The following is a 26,736-nucleotide window of genomic DNA, read 5'->3' as shown; positions in this document are numbered from 1 at the left end:
CACTGTATATCTAAAGTAACACACAGAAAAGATTACACTATGTTAGCTGGCTTTTCTCTTCAGTCACCATGTTGCTTGCAGCCCCACATGAGCAAAAGCACTTTGTTCAGACATCAGTTCTACAAAACACTTCGGCCCAGCTCCAGCTCTGGAAGAGCTGGAAGATTATTGATAAGCTGGGAGTGTGAAGAAGACCATGGAGTTTTGAGAACTTGTGTTTGGTCTTTAACATCTTTAAGGAATAATTTTGTTCCCATTCAGCAGTAGTGAAAGCTGTTGTCATGCCCAACTGGCAGCTCATCCCCACATGGCCACCAGTGGGATCGGGGCAAGGATTGGAAGAGAGAAATTGAGAAAACTTGTGAGTCGAGATACAGACAGTTGCACAGGCAAAGCAGAAGCCAAGCAAAGCAACACAAGGAATTCATTCACTTCATGGACAGGCAAGTGTTCAGCCCTCCCCAGGACAGCAGGGCTCCATCACACGTAATGGGGACTTGGAAGACAAATGCCATTGCTCTGAACGTCTCCCTTCCTTCTTCCCCAGCATGACACCACATGGTCTGGGATGTCCCTTGGGTCAGTTGGGGTCAGCTGCCTCTGCTAGGTGTCCCCTTACTCCTTGTGCACCCCCAGCCCACTCACTGGTGGGGTGGGGTTGGGAGCAGGAAAGGCCTTGTCTCTGTGCGAGCCCTGCCCAGCAATAACTAAAATATCCCTGAGTTATCAACACCGTTTCCAGCACAAATCCAAAACACTGTTCCATACTGGCTGCTGTGAAGGAAATTAGCTCTAGCACAGCTAAGCATGTGCTTAAGTGCTTTGCTGAGCATGGAGGGGATGATTTATGCTGGTAAGGTGGAAACTTGGTAGTGTCTACTTTGCTGATCACAGCTCTAAGCAGGATTTCACAGAACAAGTGTGAGCGGCTGTTGTGCTCTGCAGTTCAGTTCCCTCAGGCCCTGCCGATAGCCCAAAGCTACTCCTGGGCTGTGTGAACAGAACTGCAGGATGAGAAAATGAAGAAAATAAGGGTTTGTATGTGCTGGGATGTTCCAGTTGTTTAGTTCTCTCACCCACCAAAGCACCCTTGTTCCCCTTGATCTTATTCCCAGGCTCTCGTAGCCTGGCACACTTTCCTCCCATCCGAGCTGGGTAACCCAAGTGTGAGAAATTGTGCAGGTTTAGCTTTACGGTTAAACATTGTGATTATGAGAGATTCTCAAGGAAATGAGGTGCCTGTATAAAGACGTGCAAAGGAGCTCAAAGGCTTATGATGAAAGCATCTTCTCCAAAACTGGATTAAAAAAAATCACTGAGAGTTATGGCTTTTATTTCCACAGTTCTTACACCGGTGGTGCCATTGTACAAGCAGGATTTAGGCTCCTTTGAGGAAGCCTGCAAGAGGTTCCTGAGAGCAAACCCTCCCTGCTCTGTGCATGCAGCCAGCCTCACTAAAGTTTTTTCCCAGCTTGCTGACAGGCAGGAAGTTGGGGGATGCAGCCGTGAGACGGCTTTCCCAGGGGCTTGACTGCCGTGGACGAGTCTGCACGTCCACACCTGGGAGGGCAGCGAGTCCCAGGTGGCCCAGCAGTGTCCAACCCGACATCCTACAGCTGCTACCTTGGGGTGGGGGTGGAAGAAATGCTCCATTAGGAGCAGAGTAACTCTCCAGCTGCAGTGGCAGGGAGGTCTGCTGGGTCCAGGAGGCTTCCTGTTTAAATAGTTACAGAGTCTGCAGAATTGGTTAAACTGTCAGAAAAGAATTATAGAGGGTAAAAAAAAATAATAAAGGAACCATCCTTCCTGTATCTGTGTGTGCATTGTCTAACTGCTCCTTTGGGCTCAACCAAATGCTTGCTGGGATTTTTCAGTTCACTCTAATGAGTTTTAGATTAGGTCTTTTGTAATGTAGAATCAGATTAAAGTTTGTGGAATTGTAGCTGCTGTTCAGGAAAGTTTTAATACGTAAAATCTAAGGGAAATCTTTGTCATAAGGCAATAGGTCATTTCACTTCTGCAAGACCATGTCCTGTGATTGGGCAAAAGCAATGCAACTGTTTATTAAAACAGCTGAAAATGGCACCCACAGAAGGAAACTAAAGCCCCATTTTGTGAGATACAAAATTCTGAATGTGAAGTAAAATACCTTTACATGGACAGTATTTCCTAATAGGAATTTGACATTAGTCTGCATTCTTTCTCTCTGCCACATGATGGAGATAATGATGTAAGATATATAAAGAGTGCTGCACAGGCCTTAAACTTCAGAGAAAGAAGTTTCAGCTTGGTTTATAGCAGTTGTTCCATTAATGTTGGTTTTGCACTAGCATTGAGTATGGAGTAGTTTTCTCAATAGTATCCATGAAGTGTTTTGTTTAAAGCAGTGTTTGCTTACTTGTTCTTTTTGGTATGGTTTGGATTTTTCTTTTTTTTCCTCCACAAGGGCAAATAAGCAGGAATACCCTTACCAAATAACCAGGGGTAGTGATGCAGCAAAATACCAAAGTCTGTATTTGGTAAAACATTCAAAAGAACTTGGTTAGCTTACATTAACTGTATTGGGACTTTAAATTGTACTTAAATGTTAATGGTTTGGGCTCAGATATAAGTAAGGCTGCTGTGTATGTTCTGTGAAAGCAAGGAATTTGCAGCAGTTCCTGTTTAACAAGTTTTAAAAAAGCACATCCTAGAGCCTGCTCTCACCATGAGATGGGTCTGTGCATCCTGGGAAGGACATGGTAGAATCCAGATTAGTTGATCTTTGTGTTGTACTATTGAACCTTTGCATCTACCCTCTTCTTTCTCCATCTAGAGCATCAGTCCTAATCCAGAAGCTGTGTGCAAAATTCCCAGCAGTTTCAATGGCCTTTGGATCTGACCAAGATGCAAAGGCAGAGATGGATTTCCTCTTGGAAATTTTTTTAGTGATACTCAGAAAACTCCTGGCAAGAGATGTATTTAATTTTTATGGCAAGAGCTGCTGTGTTATATTTGTAATCATAATGTAGTAACAAGACATTTGTAACAAAGCTAGTATAGGTTGAGATATATCCAGGATGGGAGAAACACATGTTTCTTCCCCGTCTGTTTTTTTGGGGGTTTTTTTGTGGCTGTTACTCTGAGGACAAGACTGCCTTTGCTGATGCCAGTGCAATTACAGCTGCACTGTTTTCCAATTTTTTAGACTGAATATTTGCTGGATGAAGCAATACTCTCACTCCTCTCCACAGATCCACCTGCCATGTGAGTCAAACATGCTGTCTTTGATTCAAATCCTGGGTTCAGTTTTGGGCCTCTCACTACAAGAAAGACATTGAGGGGCTGAAGCATGTCCAGAGAAGGGAATGGAGTTCAGAAGGGTCTGGAGCACAAGGAATAGCTGAGGTAGCTGGGGGTGCTCAGCCTGGAGAAAAGGAGGCTCAGGTGGGACATTACCACTCTCTGCAACTCCCTGAAAGGAGTAGCCAGGTTGGGATCAGTCTCTTCTCCCAGGTAACAAGTCCCGGGGTAAGAATAACAGGCCTCAAGCTGCAGCAGGGGAGGTTCAGATTGGACATTAGGAAAAAATTCTTCACTGAAAGAGTTGTCAAGCATTGGAAGAGGCTAGCCAGGGAAGTGATTGAGTCACCATCCCTGGAGCGATTTAAAAGTAATGTCGATGTGGCACTTGAGGATGTGGTTTAGTGATGTGTTTGGCAGTGCTGGGTTAACAGTTGGGCTCAATGATCATAGAGGTCTTTTCCAATCTGAATGATTCTTTGATTTTGTGAATCTATGCTGCTTGTTTAATTCCTCGTGCTTAGGTTCTTATATCACCTGATCCACCAGTCCAGTGTCCACTTGAGAATGTTTTTTTCTTTGATTAGCATTTCCAAGTTTGTGTTTAGAGGCTATTCCTTGATAGGTACCTTTCATAAGGCATTTTTGTAATTATACTTACCTTTAAAATGTCCCATGTATGTAAAATGTCCATTAAGATGCTCTCAGAGTCAGTGAACTGACGTGCTGCCCAGACAGTGTGTGTGTGTGCACCCATGGGCTGATGTAATAGCTCCTCCAAATGTTAGGAGTTTTTCCTCAGAAGACTTTTTCCAGAAATGCTGCTCTCCATGCTCTTGGGTTCTGCTCCTGTTTTTTTCATGAGAACAAAGATTAGTCCTTCATGCTCCTAAACTCAATGCATGTGCATGACTTAAAGGCATTACCTGCCAATAAATGGGAGATTAGCTGCGGCTTGTGTATTTCCTGATCAGTTCAGGTTTTTTCAGATGGCTCGTTGTTATCCCGTTTCCTTTAACGATGGGACACTTTAATGAGTTTGCCATCTGACATACATCTGCTTCCTGTTAAACAATACCTTCATTCTTCTGGAGCTGCTAAACTCATCTTTTATCCTACAAGATTTTTATCTGTGCCCTGAAAACAGCATGTACAAATCGGTGTCAGCATATTAATTTACTTGCTAAGGGATTTTTTTTAATATGTTGTTGAAAATGAATAGCAAAACAGGCATCTCCTTTAATGCTTATTTGTTGGAAAATGGGAGAACATGGATATTATTTGTGTAATTAGGGGCTGGTCACTCCAGCTCATGTTTGAAATCCAATAAAATCGACTTTTGTGGCTGACATTATACAATCTCTAATAGTTATTCTGTTCTCCCAGCAGAGTAAGAAGGGGTTGGGGGTGGAATTTGATGGTTTTAATGTTGTTTCTTTGAGGAAAGAGCCTTCAATAGCTCAATGATGGTCTGTGTCACGTGTGTGCAAAGTTAGGGCTCTGTGATCATCAAGATTCTTAAATCAATCCAGCCTGCATTGAGTTTGTGCATCTGCCTCAGTGCCTCTCTTTTTCCCATGTTTTGGGAACACGCAGATTGTTGTGCTGGATCTCTGACTATATCTTTCCCCTTCCCTGGTCAATATTGCCCCTGCAGAAAAATATTTTTTCCTTTATTTCTCTTTACTTTTTAAATCACAGAACCTTTTTCTCATAGAGGGTAAACTGAATTTTCCTTTTACTTATCTTTACTACATAATATGCCATACAAGTGGCTTTTATAATGAGTGTGGTGCTATTATAAAGAGGAAATGTGGATGTGAGGTTCTGCCACATAGGTCCAAAGGACATCTGTGAGAATGGCTTGTAACCAAATTAAGGGACCCTGTGGGGCACATAGTGTTTTGTCTCGGAAAGGAACTTAGCTCCAACCATTCACATATGCCAGGTGACAAGTGGAAATACTTTGGGGTTAGAGCTGGGGAAACAGAGGAAGCAAGGTGCAAATATTTATTTGAGAGTTAGCGGATGCCTGAACCAGAATAATGACTATAATTCAGGAATTTTGTATTTCTTCCCATTTGTAGCTTGCAGTTTTCTCCCAGCTCACACAGGGTTAATGTTATTTGCTTGAAAATGAGGGAATTGCTGATTACTTCAGGTGGCTGCTGGTGCATGATCTGAAACCTTTGTTTTAATTATACTCTTGGCATTGTTGAGATTGATGTTTCTACCACCCTAAATGCCATTCCTTTGTCTCTGGCAGTGCTGCACAGCCGCATGTTCAACACTGAAGGCCTGTGAAAAGTTGTTTGTTGCAAATGCAACTTGATAGTTTCCCCTGTGATGGCTGAGCTTCCCATGGGGTTCCACCTCTCTAGCTTCCTGCAGTTGTACAGGAAGGTGCTGTGTGTGAGCTTGGTCTTTCACTGTTTTCCTTAAGGAGTGAAGCCAAGAGATCTTCCACGGTCATTGCTATGCCAGCGTTGTTAGACTTGCCCCAAAAGCTTTGTTTGTTTTTGCATCAGTGTTTATTAACAAAGCCCTCCATCATTTGTTTAACATACAAACTTGTCTGTTCTTCCACCCTCTCCCAACCTTCCATCTCACAGAGCTGCAGGAACACAGCTGATGGCTTTGACAGTCTTTTATTCATTTTAAGATTACAAATTACCTTCTTGTAATTTGGTTCCTTGTGGAGTCTGCAGTTTTTCGAGGAGGGTCTGGGAGACAATATTAATTGAAGCTTTGCAAGAGAATAAGTCTGCTTTGTCAGCTCTGGGATATCCCATCGATGATGGGTCTTAAACCCCTTTACCTTCAGTCAGTAGAAAAGCTGTGAAACTTCCAAATCTTCTTGATGGTGGCTATTGCTATGACCTCTGACGTGACCAGGGGCCAGGCTTGCCTCATTTCATGCTGTCTTTTCAAAGCTCATCCTGGGGAAAGTATACTTATAGCTGGAACATCAGTTTATCATAATCCAGATGTATTGGGCAAGTGCGTGAAGAATTTTAGGAGGGCAAGACACTGAACCAAAGTTGCTGTGATTATTAACAGAAATGTTTAACTCCAGTGGGCTGATAGGGTTGTTTATTCTGCTTTAACTTGAACCTATTAAAAAGACTTTCTATCCTTTATAAAGAAGCTAGGAAAAAACGGTATTGTAAAAGGGACTTGGGTAAAGGAACGATTGTTCTCCTTAAATTTACTGTTTATGCATCCCTAGAAAACAATACATTTTTGCTATTCAGAAGTGGGTTATTAGACTTTTCTTTGCAATTACAATGGAGAAGGCACAGTTTGGCACAGCAGCTCAGTACTCCTCATAAATACAGACTTGGACAGTGATGGCCCCTCTGTCCTTGTCACGGTGAGTGCAGGTGACAGGTTGGGTGCAAGTTTGAGAGCTGCCCTGTGAGGATGAAATAGGTTCTCCCTGAAGTGAGCAGATGTTCTTGCTGCTGGCCCTTGTGACATTCATACTCTCAAAATCCTCTTCATAAGTGTTTGCTTTTCTCCCATTGCTGTTAATGTAGGGAATAGTGGAGGTGTGGGTGAGAGCAATTTCTGGGATGGAGGTGCATTTTCAGGAACACTGAGAAAGCTCTTACAAGGTGAGCCTGTTCCTTGTCTGGCTGTTTATGCCAATCTCTCCTCCAGTATTTACTCTAACATTTGTAAAAACAGATAAGTCTTCTGGAGAGCAAAGCCTGCTGAACTGGGGACAGGGAAAACCTGAATAAACAAACATGTGCCACAGATTAGTGAGAACATCTGTAGGTTTTATACTGTTTTGAGAACACATACCACAGTTTTTCATTTCTTATGCTTTTTTGGTTTCTCCCTTTCTGTCTCTCTCTTTTCTTCTTCTTTTTAAATATATTGCTAATAAAGGTTGGAGGTAGAAAGCACAGCTGGACTCTGCATGACATGCCACTGTTTAATTTCTAGCTTGGAGGATGAGAAGAAGAGTAGTTTTATTGTATCCTAGAAGAGAATAAAGCCACATGCAAATACCAGCCATGGACATCTGTTTCCTCTTTGTGTGAAAGAATTCTCATATTTGGAAGGGAATCCCAGTTCTGAAGGGGCTGATGAGGTTTTGTTTTTTTTCTTTTGGTTCTTTCCCCCATTCTTTACCACTCCTTCAGCATGCTGCCCTTGCTCTGGCTGCTGTTTTCCTCAGGACAATGTCAGCTTGCAGTTTAGCATCAGATATCAAATGGGTGAATTTTGAGGTACTTTAAAATGTTGTGTTGTAGTTACAAAGAGCATTATTAAGTTCCTCCTTAAATTTCTTTTATTTAATTAAACCGTATTTGGTGGGAGGACTTTTGCTCTGTCATCAATCTTCAGTACTTACAGGTTGGTATTTTTCTTTAGAAGCGAGATGTGTGTATCTGCCGCTCTGGCCAGGAAGTGCAACTATTTCTAAAAGTAACTTATTAAACTTAATAATTTAAAATACTTTGTATCAGGAGAATTAAGTAGATGTGTAGAAATAAGCATCTGCAAAGTTCATTAACTTAAGTTAGGCATCAGGTGCTAAGGACTACAGGGATTAGAGTAAATGATAATTTCACTAACCTATAAAACATTTTAGAATAATTATTTGCAGCTGTCTGGGGGCTTTAAATTTGCCTTGTGTGTGTGTTTAAGGGTTGACTCTGATGAACAAACAGCACAGTTATATAACATTAGGCCAGACATGAGAACTGGTACTCTCTGTCTATTTTATATTAATGTCGAATGAGAGGTTGGTGGAGCTTGCCAGGGTTTCATATTTGCTGGCAGCAAGTTACCCACATGTGTGGACCACATTTTTATTGTTGCCTTAGCCTATTTCAGGCAGAAATATCTCTGTTTAACAGGGTATGATTCTGTTCATTGCTGAAGAGCTTTTCTTTTAAGAAACAAAATACGAAAAGGAATGAAATGCTGTAAGTGTTCAAATTAAGAAGTGTCCCCAGACTGCAAGATTTTGTCACATCTGCTGTGGTGGAAGAATAAAGGGCAATAAGCCATCTAAAGGCTTTTTCATGGTCAGATGAGCTACCCTTGCAGAACTATTTCTTTTTGCGTATATTAATGCTACTTTTGGGTGTGGGCTGTTTAGTCTGGTCTCTTAGGGAGACAAGGCTTATGCAAGCAGGGTGTTTGCACACATGAACACACAGCAGCCTGCACAGCCCTTCCACATCTTGACCACGGAAATGTGGTGGAAGGACAGAGGCTGCAAAGATAAATAGGAGTTCCTATAACATTCTTGAAAATATGTGTGTGAGGGGAGAATAAAGGTGATTAAGAGGTTTGAGGGAAGGTTTGCAATAGGAGCTGAACTTTCAACAAGGGGTGTGGAACAGATCTTGAGAAGAAATGTGATGGAGCTCCCTGTCATGGGAAGATTGCCGAATGTGGCTTGGAAATTATTTGGCTTCAGAGAATCTGATGACAAAACATGAATCTGCAGGAAGACAGACTCCCTTTCATTCCAATACCCCTGAAATTGCTTGTGTGGGTTTTGTTTTTAAGTCAGGATGTCAGACAGGATTCAATGGGTGACTGCAAGAGATGTAGGACATCTCTTTAGGATCTTCTTAGTGCAGCAAAGGTGCTGCTGGTCTGCTTGGTGATGGTGGTGCTTTCTATTTTGTTGGGGATTTTCAAGTTTTTAAACTAGTAAAGTGTGACTTACAAATGTTTAGACCCTTATCCTGCAGCCCTCCTAGAGAGGAGGGAGCCCAGTGGCTGTGCAGGTCCCACTGACACACATCCAAAATCTTCCTGGGTGTTTCGGATGCTGTGCATTGCTGCATCCCATGGGACATGTGGGGAGAAGGGAAACCCATAATCCCCATCCAGCCCTGGCTCCCCTGAGCAGGACACAGAAAGCAAACACCACTAACAATGAAAATCAAATAGCACTTGTGAACGAGTTTCCCCTTTGACTGAAATGCTTCTAGCTAGGAGATATAAAGGGAATTATGTCAAAAGCTTCCCTTGTTGTCTTATTAACAGCTGCATCATTTTACCACTCATTCGCAAGCATAAAAAAGCAAAACTTGGAGGCTGTACTTGAAAGCTTGTTTTGTTTGGTGTACAGCTGGATACAGAGCATTTCCTTTTTTTTTTTTTTTTTAACAGATTTGAAGCAAATGTGTTGGTTATTGCTACTTATTTTTACTTATTTTTTTGGTCTAGATATAGACGATTATGTTGCTTTTCGTTTTACATTGCGAAGAAATTATTCCATATAACTTCAGTTCAACAATGCTGCAGTAACATGTGGGTGTATATATATCTTTTCATAAATATATCACCACACATTATTGTCAAAGATCTGGACTTTTTCACCCAGTATTAAAAATGAAATTTAATTGCTACACTAGAGTTTCAAGACCCTGATAAATAAGAGCCATGTCTGACCTTTATTGTGGGGCTCTGAGATGCCACCAGGGATATTGCTCGTTGTCCAAGATGACAAACTTCCTCTGAGATTTCAGTTTGTCAGCTCAATGTACAGCAGTGACATTGATTTCTTCTCACTGCCATTTCCTGCCTGAATAGATAACAAATTTTCTGTTGCAGGTGTCTGTCAAGTTTAGTTTTGCCTGACAGATTAACTTAATTGACTCATTTATTAATCATTACGTGCAGCACAGGGAAGCAGACAATACTCTTTGACTCCTGTGATGTTGAGTGGATGTTCCATTTCAGATTCCTTTGTGTAGCTTGAATTTAGGTTTAATAAGCCATTCATATCTCTAGTGAACGTTTTTAACCTGACATCACTCAGAGCAAAGATATCTGCATTACATAAGCGTGATCCATGTTGAGTATCTACTCCTTTTAATGGTAAAAGATGCATAAGTGCTTTCTGAGACGAAACAATTTGATATATGAACTGCCAAATCAGCCTAAACTAGGAGGAAAATTAAGAATGATAAAAGGAGAAGAAAACAGGTAGTTGGAGGAAGATTTGAGTCTGGGGTTGACTGCCTAACAGAGAGGAGGCGATAATGCAGAAGCTTTAGGAAGGGGCAAAGCAGACCCGCAGATACAGCTGTTGGGTGATCCTAGGACAGGCCAGTGTTTTCCTGGAGACCCTTTTCCCTAGATCTCTTGAGACAGATATTCAGCCTGGAGATAGCAAAGGCAGGGTTGGTACCAGAGGTAGGCATTAGACAGGGCTTCTCAGAGTGGTGAAGGGCAAGGAAGAATGTAGTGGAGAGCTTTGTGGAGGAAGAAATATAATAGAAGGCATAAACTTGGAAAATGATGTCTCTTGTTGCAAAGTGCTTCAGTGTGTTCACAATGAAAACTGACTGATGAGTTGAGGTTTTTATCAGGGCAAAATCTGGGAAGGACATGGAAATGCAAAGGCACTCCTGGGACAGGTGGCAGCAGGAACGAGCCTAGACAGAGATACAGGCTGTTGCTGGACAGAATAACCCCGTGTTACAGGCAATAAGAAGAGAACCACCAAGCTTCTCCCTGGGGTTTTAGTTGGGTTGTGGTAGCTCCTCACAACCTGCTTTTAATTCTCAGCGGAGCCTGTTCATGGGAGATCATGGGAGATGTCCAGGAACGTTTTTGCAGCTGATGCCCAACTGCAGAGCCCTGGTTGCAGCACAACAGCTCAGCATCTGTGAGGGTCTGCACTGCTGAAGATGTTTTTTTGCCAAGCTGTGTTCCTGGCCTTGGGAACGTGTTTCTTGAACCATCCTTATGGCTTTCTTGGCTGACTGTCAAACCAAGAATGTCCCTGCACTAGATCACACTGCTTATTGCTCTTCTAGGCCACCCTGGTAACAATACATTAACCTCTCAGCAGGGAATGTGATAAACAAAGTAAAACTGCTTTAGTGAAACCAGTCATTTAATGGCAGCATACATAAAGTGTCCGTAAAGATTTGTAAGTGTAATAAGCTGCAGTTCACTGAGGGAACAATAACTGTTCCTAATTTAGCCAGTTGAGGAACATGCCAACCCAATTTGCTTTTGTAACATTATGTTGGTTTTTTTTTTCTTTTCCCACCTCTCCAGATTCCTTTCTCTCTGGTACAGTTTCCCCTCTGGGAGTCCTTAAAGGTAAGTTCTCTTTAGTGATGGAAATGTAAGTTACACATTTTGCAAAGGTTTTCCATGGTAACTTATCTAACTCGATTATTTTGATTATGGGTGTGTCCAAGAATCAGTAATTATGTGCCAGCCTACCTGTGCATGTGAAGATCATTTGCCTGAATATCTGAAAAAGAGCAGGAATATCTAACCACTGATCTGTGGCATGCAGGCTAGATTTTACTCACAGCTTGCCAGAAATCTTATCTTCGGCTCGAACTTTTTTTACTGCTTAAAAAGAGTGGGAACCACCTTGTGTTGTGTGATTTCTTTTTTTTATTTATTTTAACTTTTTTTAGTGTTTTGGTCTTCATGGTAAAAGGAAATTGCGAATGAGAAAACTGTTTCAGCCTGGGTTTTGTGAACATCACTGAAAAGCTATTTTGATTGGCTGCATGTACTTTATTTTAAAATCATTTAAAGAAGGTGTCAGTAGATGATGTTTTAACAGTGCAGTTGTTTGGAATGATATGCTGTTCTCCCACCAGCAGCTGGTTGCTCTGTTTACCATGGTCAGAGTCACGATCCAGATTTTTGAGTGGACAGTTGGATTTGAAGACATGTAATTTCTCCATCCCTCTCTGTTTCTTTGAACTCACTGCAAAAGATGAAAGGAAGGGTTTTTCAAGTGCTTGAAGGTCATAGGGTGGAAGCACAAAGAATTATTGCAGATCATTAAAAGCACTGTAGCAAAATATCTTTATAAAAGAGGAGCTGGAGAGAGAAACTTTCTTCTTGGTAGGAGTGCTGGACTTCTGAGCAAGCTCGTCATGGAGACCCAAACTGGGTCCTTGTATGTTGAATTGGGACAACAGTTTGTCCTCTTGCTGTGTGTCTGTATCTGGGGCTGTTTGGGGGGGACAAGTCCACAGTGTGAATGTTTGCATGTAGAGGCTTCAGGGAGTTCGAAATAAAGGTGAGTCCACAGGCAGGAGGAGAAGGAAAATCATCAAGAGCTTTTGCAGAACTGAGCTGTGTTCGTGGAGGATTCTGTAGGTACTTCATGAGCTCAGCCTGCTGTGGGGTCTGGGTATCATCCCACTGCACAGGGGAGCTTGGGCTGCCTTATTAGGAATCTGTTTCCCTGCCAGTGTCCAGGAATGGCTTTCTGTAAACTCTTCAGCAGTGGTACTGGCCCAACCTGCTAATGGTTAGTGCAGCAGCCGTGTTTGGGAGCAAGAGGTGGCAGTGCTTAAAGGGAAAAAGTGCAGTGTTCGTGCCAAAACCACATAAACCAGAAACATTGTGTAGCTGTTTTCAGAATGTAAAGTTGTTTTAACTAATGTCCACGTAGCTGTGACAGTAAAATGTATTGTTTGCATTACAGGCTTTAAAGAAGACAGTTTGAATTTAGCTAACTGCAGGAGTGAGTCACTCAGAATGAGGCATCATGTTTAATCTAAAGAGGTCAGTGCAGATCCGAAGAGAAACAAAACTTGTGTCAGTTTGTTCCACAAACCTGTTGCATTATATTCTTCTGATGTGGAGTCAAGAGTAGAGAACTGCAAAAATCAGTCTGGCATACTTAGTCACTTTGGCTCAGCACAGGGAGAGAGAGCTTAGGGTTTGTCATATCAAAGCCAGGCAGTGAAAGCAGAATACATTTTGTTTATCTGAGTGAAGCTCTTAAAAAATTGCCCTGACAGTACAACAAAGGACAAAAATCATTATGGTCCCATCAAGAGGATGGATGTGGCCAATAGCATCACTGGGAGTGTGGTTGAGGATGTAGGGCTCCTCACGGGTGCATGAAGGGAGCATGAACAGACAGTAATTACACAGAAATAGAAATGCAAAGGACAAGAGAAAAATGGCACGAAGCCTGAACAGAAAAGAGTTATTGAGATGATGCCTGAGGGACTATTCTGCACTGTATTAATAGGATTACTTGAGAAAGTAACTGTGGGAGCAGTTGTGTCTGATGTGTGTGGGCCATCTCACTGAGGAGAACAGAACAAGTGCTGTGGCTGTGTCATTTTTAAAACCATTAGTACGAAGTTACATAAGCTGATGGAAGATAGACTCAGTCTTATGATTCCCTGAACAAGCTAATCACCATAAAAATGAGGAAAATCTTTCCACTGTGAAAGGACAGTTAGAGAGGCACATGGAAGAAGAAGAGAGTTTCCTTTTCCTTCAGATATGGCTGACTGCAGCCAGCAGCAGGGTGTTAAGCTTAAAGAAGCCTAATAAAGGCTTGTCATAGGTAGCAAACTGTGTGTTTCTATATCCCATTTTCTCTATGTGCTTTACTCCGAGCTGCTCTGGTTATTCCTTATGCGTTAGTCACAGAGTTTACATGCACAGTTTTCTCCTGTCTGTGAATGTGCACCAGCTGTTTCCTGTGAGAGCAAACTTGCATGCCATGCACTAAACCATATTAAAAGAAGAGGGAGCATTGTATAGATTACTGAACTATAAGGTTACGTTGGCTGTGGGTGCTGGCAAAGGGAGGATTGCAGTAATTAGCAAGAAACAGATACTGCTTCAAGTACAAGTCTTACTGATAGTGACCCAGGTGAATACACAATTTAGGAACAGGTAATAGACTCCTTTCTTAGTTCACAATGGCTCAAGAAACAACAGTAAAGTAATTATGGTGCTTTTAATTAAAAATAAAGTCTTTTTAAAAAAATATTTAGGTAGCATCCACTGCTATAAGGTGTGCTTAATGTCCTTTCTCTTCTCAGTTCTCCATTTTTCTCAATTTTTAAAAATTTTGTTTGAGGCACAGATTATTGCTATAAACCAAAAGAGAGAAGGAAACTGTGCTATGGTGTATCAGATTTCAGGACCTTGTAATTCCCAACCAGGGTGGGGTAGTGTAGCTCTTTTCTGTCTCTTTAGTCCAAGTCTTGCAGGTAAAACAATTTTGAATTCTTCTCAGAGTTCAGGGAAAGAAGGGAACGTGTTACAAATTTTATTCACTTTGCTACACCAACCCTCAGAAGACCACCGTGATTGAATATTACTGTGACAGTTTCATCAAGTTTACATTCTTTTGTGTGGGGTTAATGCTTCTGATCCCATCTCAAAACCAGGTGGCCCTGAAGAAAGGCAACAGAGCATAGATGTAGTGTTCTTCCCAAATACCAGCCAAGCACAGAGCCTTCCATATTAGTTCAGGTTTTGGAATTAATGTTGTAAGATCCAGTCCCCTTGTTTGCTGCCATGGAATTTCCAGGGTGCCTCAGTAACTTGCTTTGGAAATACTATATGTGTGTTCTCCACTGTGGGAATTTCACATTGTGGGCTGTGTATTTGGCATGGAATTGTTGTGGGTTACACGGAGCCTGGTGTAGCTCCTGCTTTCACCCTGCTGCCAGGGCTGTGCAGTCTCTGCTCAGATGACTGTGGCCTCGTGGAGCCCATGCCTGCTGTCTTAACTTTAATTCTCTTCTGTTCAGACATTTTATTCAGCGCTTGTAATCATCATATCCGAGTTCCTACCAGCAGCACATAAGTGATTTATCATAAGTTTCATGTTTTAATCCATAATTCTTTTCTTTTAGAACTGAGAAAAAAGACAACTTTCATTTCTGCTGGGGGGGGGGGGGCGCATTACAGAAATACAGGGCATCAGGTGGGGTTTTTTTCAGTAAAATAGCATTTTAAAACCCTACAGAAAATCAAGATTCTCTGGTAGGTTTGAGTCCAGAAACATTTTTTCAAAAATGCCTGTTTCTTAAGACTCAGTGGAAATGGTCAGATCCCGTGGAGAACAGTGCTGTGTGTAAGATAAACCCTTCTCAGGTGAAACAAGACTCAGTCCTCTTGGGTTTTATATTTCTGCATGTTGGCTGCACTTCAGAGCCTCTGAGAATTACTCAAATGCAGCTGTACAGGGAGAATGGTCTCTTTATAGACCAAATGTATTGTATGTCTGGAGAAAAGGCTTTGGTAGGCAGCGAGGAGGGAAGGAGCAGGCGGGACAGGAGGACATAGGCCTCAAATGAGTTGACTTAAAAACAAGGGGGTTTTTGTTTGTTTAGTTGGTGGATTTTTTTAAGGAAAACAAACCTACTGTCCTGGGAACCTTTTGTCTTTTTCATTAGACAGGTCTGACTCTTAAGATCAGACGCTTGGACATTGCTAAGACTATGGAACATCAGGGTCAGCCAGCCCTGCCCCTACAAACCCAACCTCCCTGGGAGGGCTGGCACAGACTGTGCTGCTCCACTGGCCCAGGAGCTTCAAAGAAAGATAAAAATCTTCAACTGACCATGCTCAAGGTGATGTCTGACTCTTCTGGCACTCAGTGGGACCAGGATTTCAGTGCTGAGCAAAATTTAGAACTCTTAGACTTCCTGCAGATCTAGTGAGCCCACAATTTTTTATCACTGGTTTTAGCAATAAAATAATTTTCTCAAACCTGTAGGTCTCACAGTATAACAGGTGTTATACAAAAAGAGAATGGGGAGAGTCCAGCCAATCCCCTGTGAGGCTGAGCAGGATCAGAGAATTGGCTGGGTCAGAACAGGAGTTCCATGGGTTGGTTCTAAGCTAGTTTCTGCCCACACAATAGAGAGCAGGTTTGGGGTTGGACTTAAGTCCTTTGTTTTCTGTTCAGGTGCAGCTGTAACCATAGGCACAAGGCACTTGTGTTGAGGGGCATGTGCTGGTGCACTGAACTATAGATCTAGAGGACAATAGCACATGTGCTCATTTGCTTGGTTCTCTTGGTTCCCCCCTCCAGAGAGCTCAACTTCTGGGGGCTGGTATAGGCAGTATAGGGTGTGAACTGATTTTAGGGTCAGCTCAGCCTTGCTGTTGGTCATCAGTGAAGATAGATTTTGAGATATATCTTGAAACTTGCTGTGCAAAGACTGCTTGATGGCTTTCTGTGGAGAGTGAAGACTCCAACCTTGGTTGAAGTTCATTGCACCTGATTTTTAAAGTTAATAAGAAGGAAAAGTTTACAGAATACTTCTGCCCAGGCAGGTGGGGTTCTCAGCAATAATATGTGTTTATAACTCCACCATTGAATCAATAAACCACATGCTATTTCCCTCCTAAAATTTACAGTCAGATCTGTTGCTGCTTAACAGGGCAAGTAGAAAATAGAGGCATGCAGCCAAACTAGGCCTTGAATGGCTCTTTCCCTGCTCTACAGGTAGGTGACTGTTTTCCTTTTTTCCTGGAGAAGTCTAGTATTTCTTTCCTCTGTGCTCAGCTGCATGTAAGTCAAGAGTAAATGAAACCCAGGCCCAGCTTTAAAGCCATTTCCTTGCAGGCAGTGTAGTAAGTGTTCTACCATGCCTCGCTCCCTCTTTGAGTAACAGTTGGGCTGATTTTGGGATTAAGTCCTAATGGTTAAATAACACTGTCTGCCATTTGCTTAGGTGCTGAATCAGGAAAACAGCTTTGCACGGGGCGTTTGGGGGCGGGATGTAACGTGTCCATGCCATGAGCAGAGCGGCTGCATTTTTCTCACAAAGGAACAATGCACCCAACAGCTGTTGAGCAAACAGCCCTGGCTTTATTGCTGCCACAATAAGTGTCATTCACGCTGTCCTGGGGCACAGCCCAAGGAATGCTGCACACCATCTGCACCAAAGGGAGAGAAACAAATGCAACCCTTGCTCACAGCACTGCAGGCACGTTTGGGGAAAAGTCAGATGGCCTTGGATCATCAATGCAGCATTTAAACAGACCAGAGGAAAACAGGCTTACACAGTCCATAGATACAGAGCCAGATTGTGATGCTCTTGGTCATGCCCAGGCCACAAGAGGTTCTCTAGAAGTTGCTGAGCTTGCCAATGACATCTGGGGATGTTTGAATATCAAAGAGTTTATTTGGACACTTGTTATTTGCTGAAGAATCTTAGCAGATTTATGTAATCCTTCCATGTAATTTATTCACACACACCTATGAAGCACAGATCTATTAGGCAGTAGCAGTGCAGGTACTCAAGGAAAACCCTGCTGGCTTTGAAGTGATTTTTTAGAAGTGCTTTTTCCCTCCCTGTATGTCCCTTTGTGCCACGGAAACTGGGTGTAGCTGTTCTGCCTTGCCATGGGAACGCTGTTTCGAAGAACATTTCCTTTTAACCAGGCTTTTAGCACATCCATTTTGATTTACATCCAAATGGGTCACAGACATCAATGCAGTATTATATGGGCAGAAAAAGGGAATGAAATGCTTTTAACATGAAAAATACGCTCTTGCATATAGGCCAACTTTTGTTCTCTTTCAATTTATCTAGGATTTGGGTGGGTTTAATTCTAGGACTGAATTCAGTACTGGCGTAAGTGAGCACAACTCCATTAGTGCAAATGGAGTCTCAGCATTTATGTCAACAGTGAACTTAGATCATTGAATTTTTCCCATGTTTGGGCTTGCATGTTTCCTGCAAGATAATATACGCATGTACTTGCCCATATGCTGCACATATGCACATAAAAATCCACTGAGGAGGACTTTTGGTTCTTTGTTCCGTGTTGACTTTATGTATAGAAACTGCAATCAACTTGTGAATTTTTTGCTTCTCCTGTAGCTAATGTGCCATGCATCTGTAAGGGTCAGCCATGCAGAATGCCACGTTGTGAGTAAAATCCCTAGTAGGAAAGGCAAACATGAAAATTGCTTTTCTTTCCTCAGTCTGCAGGACCGCACACGCACACAGATCCATGTGATTAATTTGTACTGATTTTTTTCTCCCCCGTTATCATGAAGTTGAACACTGTTGTGAACAGAGGGGTACATAGAGATACTATAGATACTTATCATTGGAGTGAATTGTAATATTTATTCAGCTGCAGGCCTCAAGTGTAGTGTATGCCACGAGTTCTGGCTTGAAGAATAGCAAGGCCATGGCAGAGATGTCTCATTCTCTGTGATGCTTCCTGCAGTGTTGGCGGTGTTGGGCTGGTCATCAGGTTTGAGAGAAGTGTGAGTATTGCATTTTCCTGGATTACCAAAGCTTAGATGTCCTGAATATAGACCATGACCTGGCTGCGTTGAGAACACAAAGCTGACAGCTGATTTTTGCCACAAACTTTTACTACAAATGCGTGGCAAAGGTGACAGGCATGCACAGGTAAGAGTTGTGTGCACTGGTCAAAGGTTATTGGCCATCTGGAGGCCAGGTGTCCTCAGCACTCTGAGGAGTCCACGTTTGTGGGCACCAAATACTTACCCGCAGTATTTAAAAGCAGGGGGATGTATTTGCTGCCCACAAACATGGACAAAAGGAAAAAAGTAGTATTTTCTTTTTTTGTTTTTAGATTGAATGGCCTTTGGTATATCCTGAGAGTGACTTTTCCAATGCTCCCTCTGCCCAAAAAAATAGGGTGTCCTTTTTTTCTCAGTATCAAAAGAGCTAAATAATGTTTGTGGTGAGAATTAGGGGACACTGGCCTATGGAGCAGTAAGAAATGGGATCGCTAGGAAGAAAAATAGGGTTCTGCCCACGAATAAAACTTGACCCTTCTCTGTGAACATTATCCCTGTGAATAATTGGAAATATGCAGTCAGGCTTCCCGCTGTGTCCCATCCCCTGAGGCCACACCCGCTGTATTGCTTTACATGGTGTAGCAATGCACAGCGAGATTTACATATATATCACAGAAAAGTGTTTACAAAAAAAAATTAACATGTGATTGAGCTGGGAAGCTGCAGAGGGCCCCAACTGTATGAGTTTCCATGCGCTTCAGCCAGAAGATTTATTTCCAATTTGTTATTCATAAGGGAAGAGAGAGAGAGAGATTGGGATGGGGTCCTTTGAAGTAGAAAACAAAGTCTTCTATTCAGCCTTCCGCTTAATAGAATACACATGACACAGGCTTGGCATGGCGGCCGCTTTCATGTAATGTGCTCCTTGTCATTTTGCTTTCCTAGGCTGCGAATGCTAGTGAGAATGGGTATTGCCCTGGAAAAGTCAGGTTACCCTCTGCAGCCTTCTGCAGCAGGAGCACAGTGTGAGCAGGTAGAAGGCTTTTTGGTGATGGTGGTGGGGAACCCAAGCTGAGCCAACTGCTGCAGTCGTGTTGCTCATAATTCCTGGATTGTGTTTTACGTTGCAGGAGCATGTGAAGAGAGAGCAGTGTCGTTGGGGCTTCTGCAGGCATTACATGGGCACTTCTGCCCTTTTTTGGAGCCTCTGAGCTGCCCCCCTTGGGCTCTGAGCTCTGCCTGACCTGAGCTCTTGCTATTATCCTCCCAAGTGGAAAGCTCTTCTGCTTCTGTGCAGCATCTAGGATGGCAGAGTGTGCTCTAAGCACTGTATCACTGCAGTAACCAGCAATTTTGTTTAAAGTCAGTGTTTTGGGGAGATCTGTATATGGATCCTATGTTTCTTTCCAGGAACAAGGCCCTGGTTTTATAGTAATCTAAAAACCTCTAACACCTTCTGTGCATTGCCCTGTTTTAATGGTATTTAAACCCACTCAAAGGGTGAGTGTTTTTGAAGAACTTACAGGCCTGACTTACCACAAAGCCCTGTCAATTAGTTGGTCCACAGGCTATGAGAGAAAACATGTGTTAACCTCCAGCACATCATCCTGGCCCACAGCATCGTGTGGTTAGAAAGAATTTGGACCGGAGTCCTGCTGGTCCTCTTGGCCCTGTGACACTTGTTCCTCTTGACTTCCTCCAGGATCATGTCCTCATGCCGTGCTTCCCTCTTGCTCTTCTGCATGTTCAGGTTTGGAGCTCTGGGTGAATCACCGAAATTGGAGATGGAAAGAAACACATGAAGTCATCTCATCTTGCCCTTGCCAGCGCAGGATTATTCCCCACAGTACAGTCTTGAGTGCCTTCTCCAATCTATTTTTAAATGACTCAAAGGAGAGGGCTTTCCTCTCCTCCCTAGGGAGGCTGGCTCCGCGCTTCAGTAGACCTCACTGTTGGGGAATTTGCTTCCTGTTCTCCAGCCTCAATTCTCCTTTTCCCTAATTCAATTGAACTGTTGCTGGCTCCACCCTTTTAAACCATTTTCCATATTGCATGACTGTTGCAAATACCTGTTGTCAATTTGCAGGCATAATGGATGGGAATTCAACACCGTTTGCCTTGCTTGGCAGAGGCTCTTTGTGCAGAGCTGCACTAGGAAGCCAGGCTTTATCAGAAACTAGATTTTAGAGCTACATGCCAAGAAATCAGAATGACCTTTTCCCTCTTCTTCGGACACTGACATTAACATAAAACCCCATCATGACTGAGAATATGCTGGGCTTCTGGCAAAGCCATGAACGTCTGAATTAATGGGCTGGTTTTCCTCTTAGTCCTTCAGCAGCTCTTCCACAGTGCATTTTTACATGGCAGCAGTAACTGTTCTGGGTTCGCGGGTTTAGCTATAGATGTACAGATGTTTGGAGAATGTTTAATTAAAAAATACAGTAATTCTGTTTTTATCAAAAGAAAGCTGTGGCTCCAGCAGCTCAGTTTCTGAACCCTGACTTTCAATTCAAGGTTTCTTAAGCACCTGAAGTGTTTTGCAAATGGGTGCTGAAAGTGGGATTTATGCTTTGACAACACCCAGATACTCTGGAAGGTAGTTTGTCTAAGAGAGTGTGTGTCCTTCTTCCATCAGGACTGAGTTGCAAGAGAACTGTGTGTCCAAAGACTGTAAGTTATTCCAGAAAAGCATATTATGGTTTTGAAGAATTATGAATCTCTATTTATTTATTTATGAGATGAAAATCAGTTTCTGCTGTGGGTGACGGCAGAATAGCAGCCCATACCGAAAACACCAGGAAAAGAATGGCTAGCATTAAAGAGGCTGGAACCCCTTCAGTGCTTTCGTACAGCAGAGCTGCAGCTATTTAGCTGTGGCAGGGTACCAAACAACATTGTGGCTGGCCATTGTTGCTTGAACAGTTTGATTTTTAAAACATTCAACTGAAATATAACCACCAGCCAAGTTGGAAGAAGCGAGTCACAAGGACAGCATGTTAAATGAAGAGTCAGCAAACAAGAGAAGGGTTCTCCTGCTCTAGCAGGAAGTGGCTGCACTGCAGACCAGGAGCCCAAGAGCAGTATCTCAGCCTAGCACGGCTATCCAGTTGCTTTTAAGAAAATTTTATAGTACAGAAGTAACATGTCTTTAAAAAGTAGAATGGCACAGCTATAAAATAAAATTGCTGATTTCTCTGTGGTGGGCCTCAGAAGGGCCGTGGATCCCATCCCTTTTTGCTCAGTACTGATCCTCACATCATAAACCGGAAACCTCTCCTCCAGACAGCTTCCAGTGTGAAGTGTTTCAGGAGATGGGAAAGGGGTGATGGAGCAGGGTGAAGGAGGAGAGAACACAGTGACTGTAGCTGCCACGGTAAACCCCTCCCAGCAGACTGGCCTTTGCTGCTGGTACTGACCAGGCTCATCAAATAGTGTGACGTGACTTGAGAGGTGTTTTTGGAAGGCACTGTTTAGTTGGGGCTTTAAATGTGTGTGTTTAAACACTGCTGTGAGTTAATGGATGGGAGCAGGGTGTGTGGGAGCCATGGAGAGGAGGGTGTGTGGTCCCTAATGACACCAAGTGAAAAACAGAGACACACCTGCTTTGGGATATAATGGGAGTGAGAAGAGTAATTTCTTAATGATGGGGGTTTTTGGGCAGTGTGAGGGGAAGGGTTGGTTTAAGAAATGTAGGGGAGAAAACAGGACTTGTATCTGGTGGTAGTGGAAGCTGTTCATTTTAAATGGGAGCCTTGGGTACATCGAGGCTGAGCTGATACTGGTTCTTGCATGCCACTCTCCTGCTCAGTGTTTTGCTTTATGCTGTTTTATCTGCCAAAAAGAAAATAAATTCACAAAATATTTGCAAAGTTGCATGGCCACAGGCTTAAATACATACATATGAATTCCCTGAAAGCAATTTGCTTCAAGCCCTCCTCAGTTCCAGACGTCTTTCTCACTCCATCTGCTTGTTCAAATACACAAGCTCCTTGGGAAAAATCACTTATTACATCACTCAAAAATGCCACAAAAATAGCTTTTCTCTTAAGTTCCCATCCTCAGAGTTAACTCACATGGGGATCAGATAGATTCAAGCATTTAATAACTTTTTATTTTCCTTTCTCTTTAAACACAGGATCTCTGGTCATGGAAGCAGGGTCACGTGGTGGATTCTTGGCAGTCAGCAGTCTGTGGAGCTTTTGCAGGTGCAAAGGATTACATGTTATACTGGGAAAGACTAAAGAAGAAAGGGAAAAATGTGCAAATCTATTAAGTATAGCAGAACAACATTCCTTTGTAATTCAAGTTTGTTTAGAAGAAAACGGATCCAGTTGTTTGGAAATACGAAAGTCAGCAAAGGAAAGAGAAGAAGAAAAAAAAAACTCAACTAGGGTGTCTGTTTGAAAGACAACCAATTTGTTTTTGACAAATTTCTGTTATTTAAAAACTGTGGCCCTGTCAGTCAGGCTTTGTGATTATTTCAAAGTTGATTTGTAAAATCCTCATCCAGGAGAAACCTTGCTAGGGTGGGGGTTTGTGCAGCTGTTCGCTCTGAGCACTTCCCCAGGGGCTGAAGTGATTGCAGAGGCCGTGATTCACCATTCCTGTGACAGCTCTGACAGCCACATAGATTAACTAGAGGCAGGAGAGCAGAGGGCCAGCACTGCTCAGCCTGGAGGCAATACCTTCTTCAGCAAAAAAACCCAGAGGATGAAACATCTGGGCAATCTCCAGACACTACAACAAGAATAAAGAGTGGCAGAATACAATACTGCACTATTTATTACCAAACAAGCCAGAAGTTAATTGAATTTTTCAGTAGTCTTCTTGCTTGATTTTAGCCTACTGTACTTGTTCCCAAAAAAACAAAAAGAGGGGAAAAAAATCAATTAATGACTCATCAGTATAGCTGACAAGTTTGAGGGAGGAGAGATTCAACTGTCTTAATAGAAAAAACAGATTAATAGTAAAGGGATGGATAGCCAGAGCTTTTTCCCCACGGAGCTAAAATACATGTTGAGATTCCAAACCAGTAAGAGAATATGTGGAAAAAATAAATCCTGTTTAAAGAGAAATGATAGCATTTCTTGAAAAAGAGATTATCAAAAGCAAAGCTTGTTCTTTGATAGCTTACAAAATCAGAGTCATTACACTGTATGTAGTTTTTTAAAAATAAGTTCTGTTAGGGGAAATGAAGTATTAATAGCAGCAGAATTCCAGCAGAGACTGAGGCTTCATTTTGAAGGGCACAGAAACTGCATAGCTGAGGGGAGGCAGTGTGGCTGTTGCTGTACAGAGTTAAGTAGATTGGGTGTGTGAGCAGTGAGGGAATGGTTTAGGTAGAACTGATTCCATTTTGGGGCCGAGAGAATATTTTAGGTGACCTCTTGTGGTCTTGTCCAGCTGTATTTTTTCTGTTTATGTTGATGGGAAGGGAGTTTTATTCTGCTTAAGATCCTGCTGTTGGATTTTACACTGACTTCATCAGTCAGTGCAAACAAAATAAGAGCAAATGAAGCAGATCTTTCATTTTTCTTTTGAAACAAATCAAGCTAACAGACTAAAAATGCTTTAAAATTCAATCTGTATGTCTGCAGGTGTGATGGGGATCATTACCTCTGTTGATTTCTTTACAGTTAGATTGATACAAAAACTGCGTTCAGGCATGTTCAGAGAGCTGGAAAGGTTATCTGATTTACCCAAGGCCTTACAGAGTAATTTCCTGAGGTCCAATTTGGTGTCTCAGCTGGAAATTTAGCCCAGTGCCTCCAATTCCTTCTCTGTATGTCCTAATTCTGACCAGTTGTGCTTGGACTTGCTACTATTTAATGGATGTTCAGCACTGTCTGCTCCTTTTCTAGCAGAAATCTTGCAGAAGGAGCGCCCAGAGGCACAGCTGTGCATGGACATGTGCTCACTGTCCTTTGGCACACACTGGGGACACCAACACTTGGTGTTGGAGGAGACACTAGGTCCTGGAGCAGCACAGAGACTTCCAGGTCCATGTGGTGGTAGATGAGACATTTGGCCTGGTTGCCTTCCTAGGCTCTATTCCCCAAGCACGAATCTTTGAAGAGCTGGAGTCGTAATTTGTCGATCATGTTGTAATTGGTGAGGATGAATATTCTCTGAGTTATCCTTCCTTCAGCCTGGTTTTTCTTCTCTGTGCTTTGTCTCCCTATTCTTTCCTTTTCACCAGCAGTATTGTAATCTTCCTTTCTCATGTGTCCTTTGACGACCTGCTTCAAAGCTTAGGAGGTTGAACTCTTTTTGGATCAGAACCTTCCCTTCTGTCTCCATTGCCTCCCCCTGAGGTATGGAACAAGCTGGCTCTGATATTGATCTATTCTGGTACCACATCCATTCTATTTCACTGAAAATATTTAGCCTTTTTGCTGAGGGGAGGCAGTGGAACAATAATTTCCTGCATTCTGAACAATAGATTCCAGAGTTAAAAATTATTGACTACCTACATGTAGCTTCAGATGAGGGAAGAAAAAGCCAACCAAACTCTTTATCCCTTTCTTTCCATCCCAAAACAAAAAAATTAAAACCCCATCAGTTCGCTGGGAATAAAACAAGGTGGATGTGTGCATAGAAGTGATTTTAAATCACTGTGTTATAAACCTTAAAAGGCAAATGTTATCCAAAAAACAACCTTTGCACACAGATATGCTGCCAAAAGCCACCATGGTGGTGGTGGGATGGTGAAATCACACAGACAGGCTTTTCTCCTGTGTTCTTTGTTTGAATTCAATACTTTCTAAAAATATGTTAGAGGTCCTGAGGGGCAGGGTAATAAGCTGAAAGAAACTGAAAGAAAAGTCCTGTTTAGCTTCCCTTTATGGCACACACACATGTGTGTGTCTGTATAAGTTGGTTATAACTATTTGGTGAAGACAGAACCAAGAGCAACAATCTGTTGAATTGCATCCCCAGTGCCTGTGAAATGGCAGCAGTTTCAGCCAAAGTGCTGCAAGAGGCCCAACGCTGCCGTATTGAGCCCTCATATGTAAGATAGATGTATGTGATCCACGGGCTTTTAATGGAAATATAATAGGCATGAACATAAATATTAGAGATTTGGAATCCTCTCTGACTCATCTGTTAATAATTTAATCCCTCAGTGCCTTGTCCAGCTTTATCATCATCTTTGGTGTCTTAACAGAGATGTTTGGAGCAGCCAGGGAGTGGGAAAAGGTGATACCTGAGCAGTCAGTGGGGAAGAACCCAAGGGTAGATCTAAACGAGATTTTAAGCCTGAGGTTGTGTTTTAACCAAACTAAGCCTGAGGTTGTGTTTTAACCAAACCTTGCCTCGTGTCTGAACTGTTTGGGCACCACCCCAGATCTGGGCAGGGTATGGAGGCAGAGGAGGGAAGCATGTCCCCATACAGACATGGTTCTGGTTTCACCCCATGCTCAAGTGTTCTCTGGATTTAGACTGCCTGGCTGGACTACCCCAGCCCTGCAGTGTACCAAGGCAGGCTATCCCAGGAGAGCTTCTGTGTGGGTTTTCTGTGTTCTCCATGGAAGTAGGTCAGTGGCAAGGAAATCCTGCCATTGGGTATTAGCTGTTGGGAAAGAAGAATACTGCCCTGGAGCAGCAAGGTGATCCCCAGCTTGTCAAAGAACCTAATGTCCATTTAATGTGACTGAAAATTGCCCCTGTTAAGCTGCCTTCTTTGTCACTGCCATAAGAAAAAGTGTGGCTTAACATTAAGAATTAATGCTGTGTGGTGACAAAGTCACCACGAATGGAGGTGCAAGTCCAGTGAGTCATAATGCACTAATGAGAGCTTTTTGCACATTAACAGGGAGGATTTCCCATCACTTTTGTTTTGATCTAATCAGCTCTGACAAGATTACACACTGTGTCTAAAAGCCTCTTTAACTCTATAGCTCTGAATAAATTTTTGAGTAGTTCTCAAGATTTCCCTGCAGAGTCTGCTTGGAACATGCTCCTAACCCTGAATTGGTTAAATCTCTGGAGGGTGCAGTGCTTTGTCTTGGTATTTCTGCTGAAATCCAAAGACGTTCTCAGATCACTTCGCTCTACTTTAGGCAGGTGGTGTTCCCACGCTGATAAAGGGCCAGAATAACTTCCTTTTAAAAAAATTTAACATGGTATCAGTAAAATAAAAGTTCAAATAAGAACTTATTGATTGAAGAGTTCTGAAAAAGACCATTTGTGAACTTGGAAATCAGTCAGTGTAAGAGGATGCTGTGAGGTTTAGCATTGGACCTGAGCCACTCAGTTTTTCAACCTGGAAATTGGGATGTGATCCTGAATCGGTCCTGGGTAATCTCCAGATGTCAGTACAGAAAGTAATAATGAAGAAAGCCAATAGTACAGTTCCACTGGAATTTTTTTTCTTTTCCTAAGATGAACTAATTCCAACAAGGAACAAATTGCTGTCTCTTGAAGTGAGC

At 42.5% G+C, this 26,736-nt stretch overlaps 1 protein-coding gene across 3 annotated transcripts in view; it reads left to right on the top strand.

The window, feature by feature from the left end:
- Nucleotides 1-26,736, top strand: part of SLC25A26 (solute carrier family 25 member 26) — an 82,717-nt gene that overhangs the window by 45,279 nt on the left and 10,702 nt on the right. For 2 of the 3 annotated variants that reach the window (XM_042014521.1, XM_042014507.1), the window contains exons 6-7: nt 11,332-11,376; nt 22,440-22,509. In XM_042014521.1, coding sequence (XP_041870455.1) covers nt 11,332-11,376; nt 22,440-22,509 — 115 coding nt within the window. The remainder of the gene's footprint in view (nt 1-11,331; nt 11,377-22,439; nt 22,510-26,736) is intronic. The other variant, XM_042014514.1, reaches the window with a different exon arrangement.

This window comes from Corvus kubaryi, unplaced genomic scaffold (assembly GCF_017639235.1).
Source record: "Corvus kubaryi isolate FWS band 111438036 unplaced genomic scaffold, C.kubaryi_AGA036_p1.0 136, whole genome shotgun sequence".
Lineage (NCBI taxonomy): Eukaryota > Metazoa > Chordata > Aves > Passeriformes > Corvidae > Corvus > Corvus kubaryi.
Note: the sequence above shows the minus strand (reverse complement) of the source record. Positions and strands in the feature narration are given on the sequence as shown.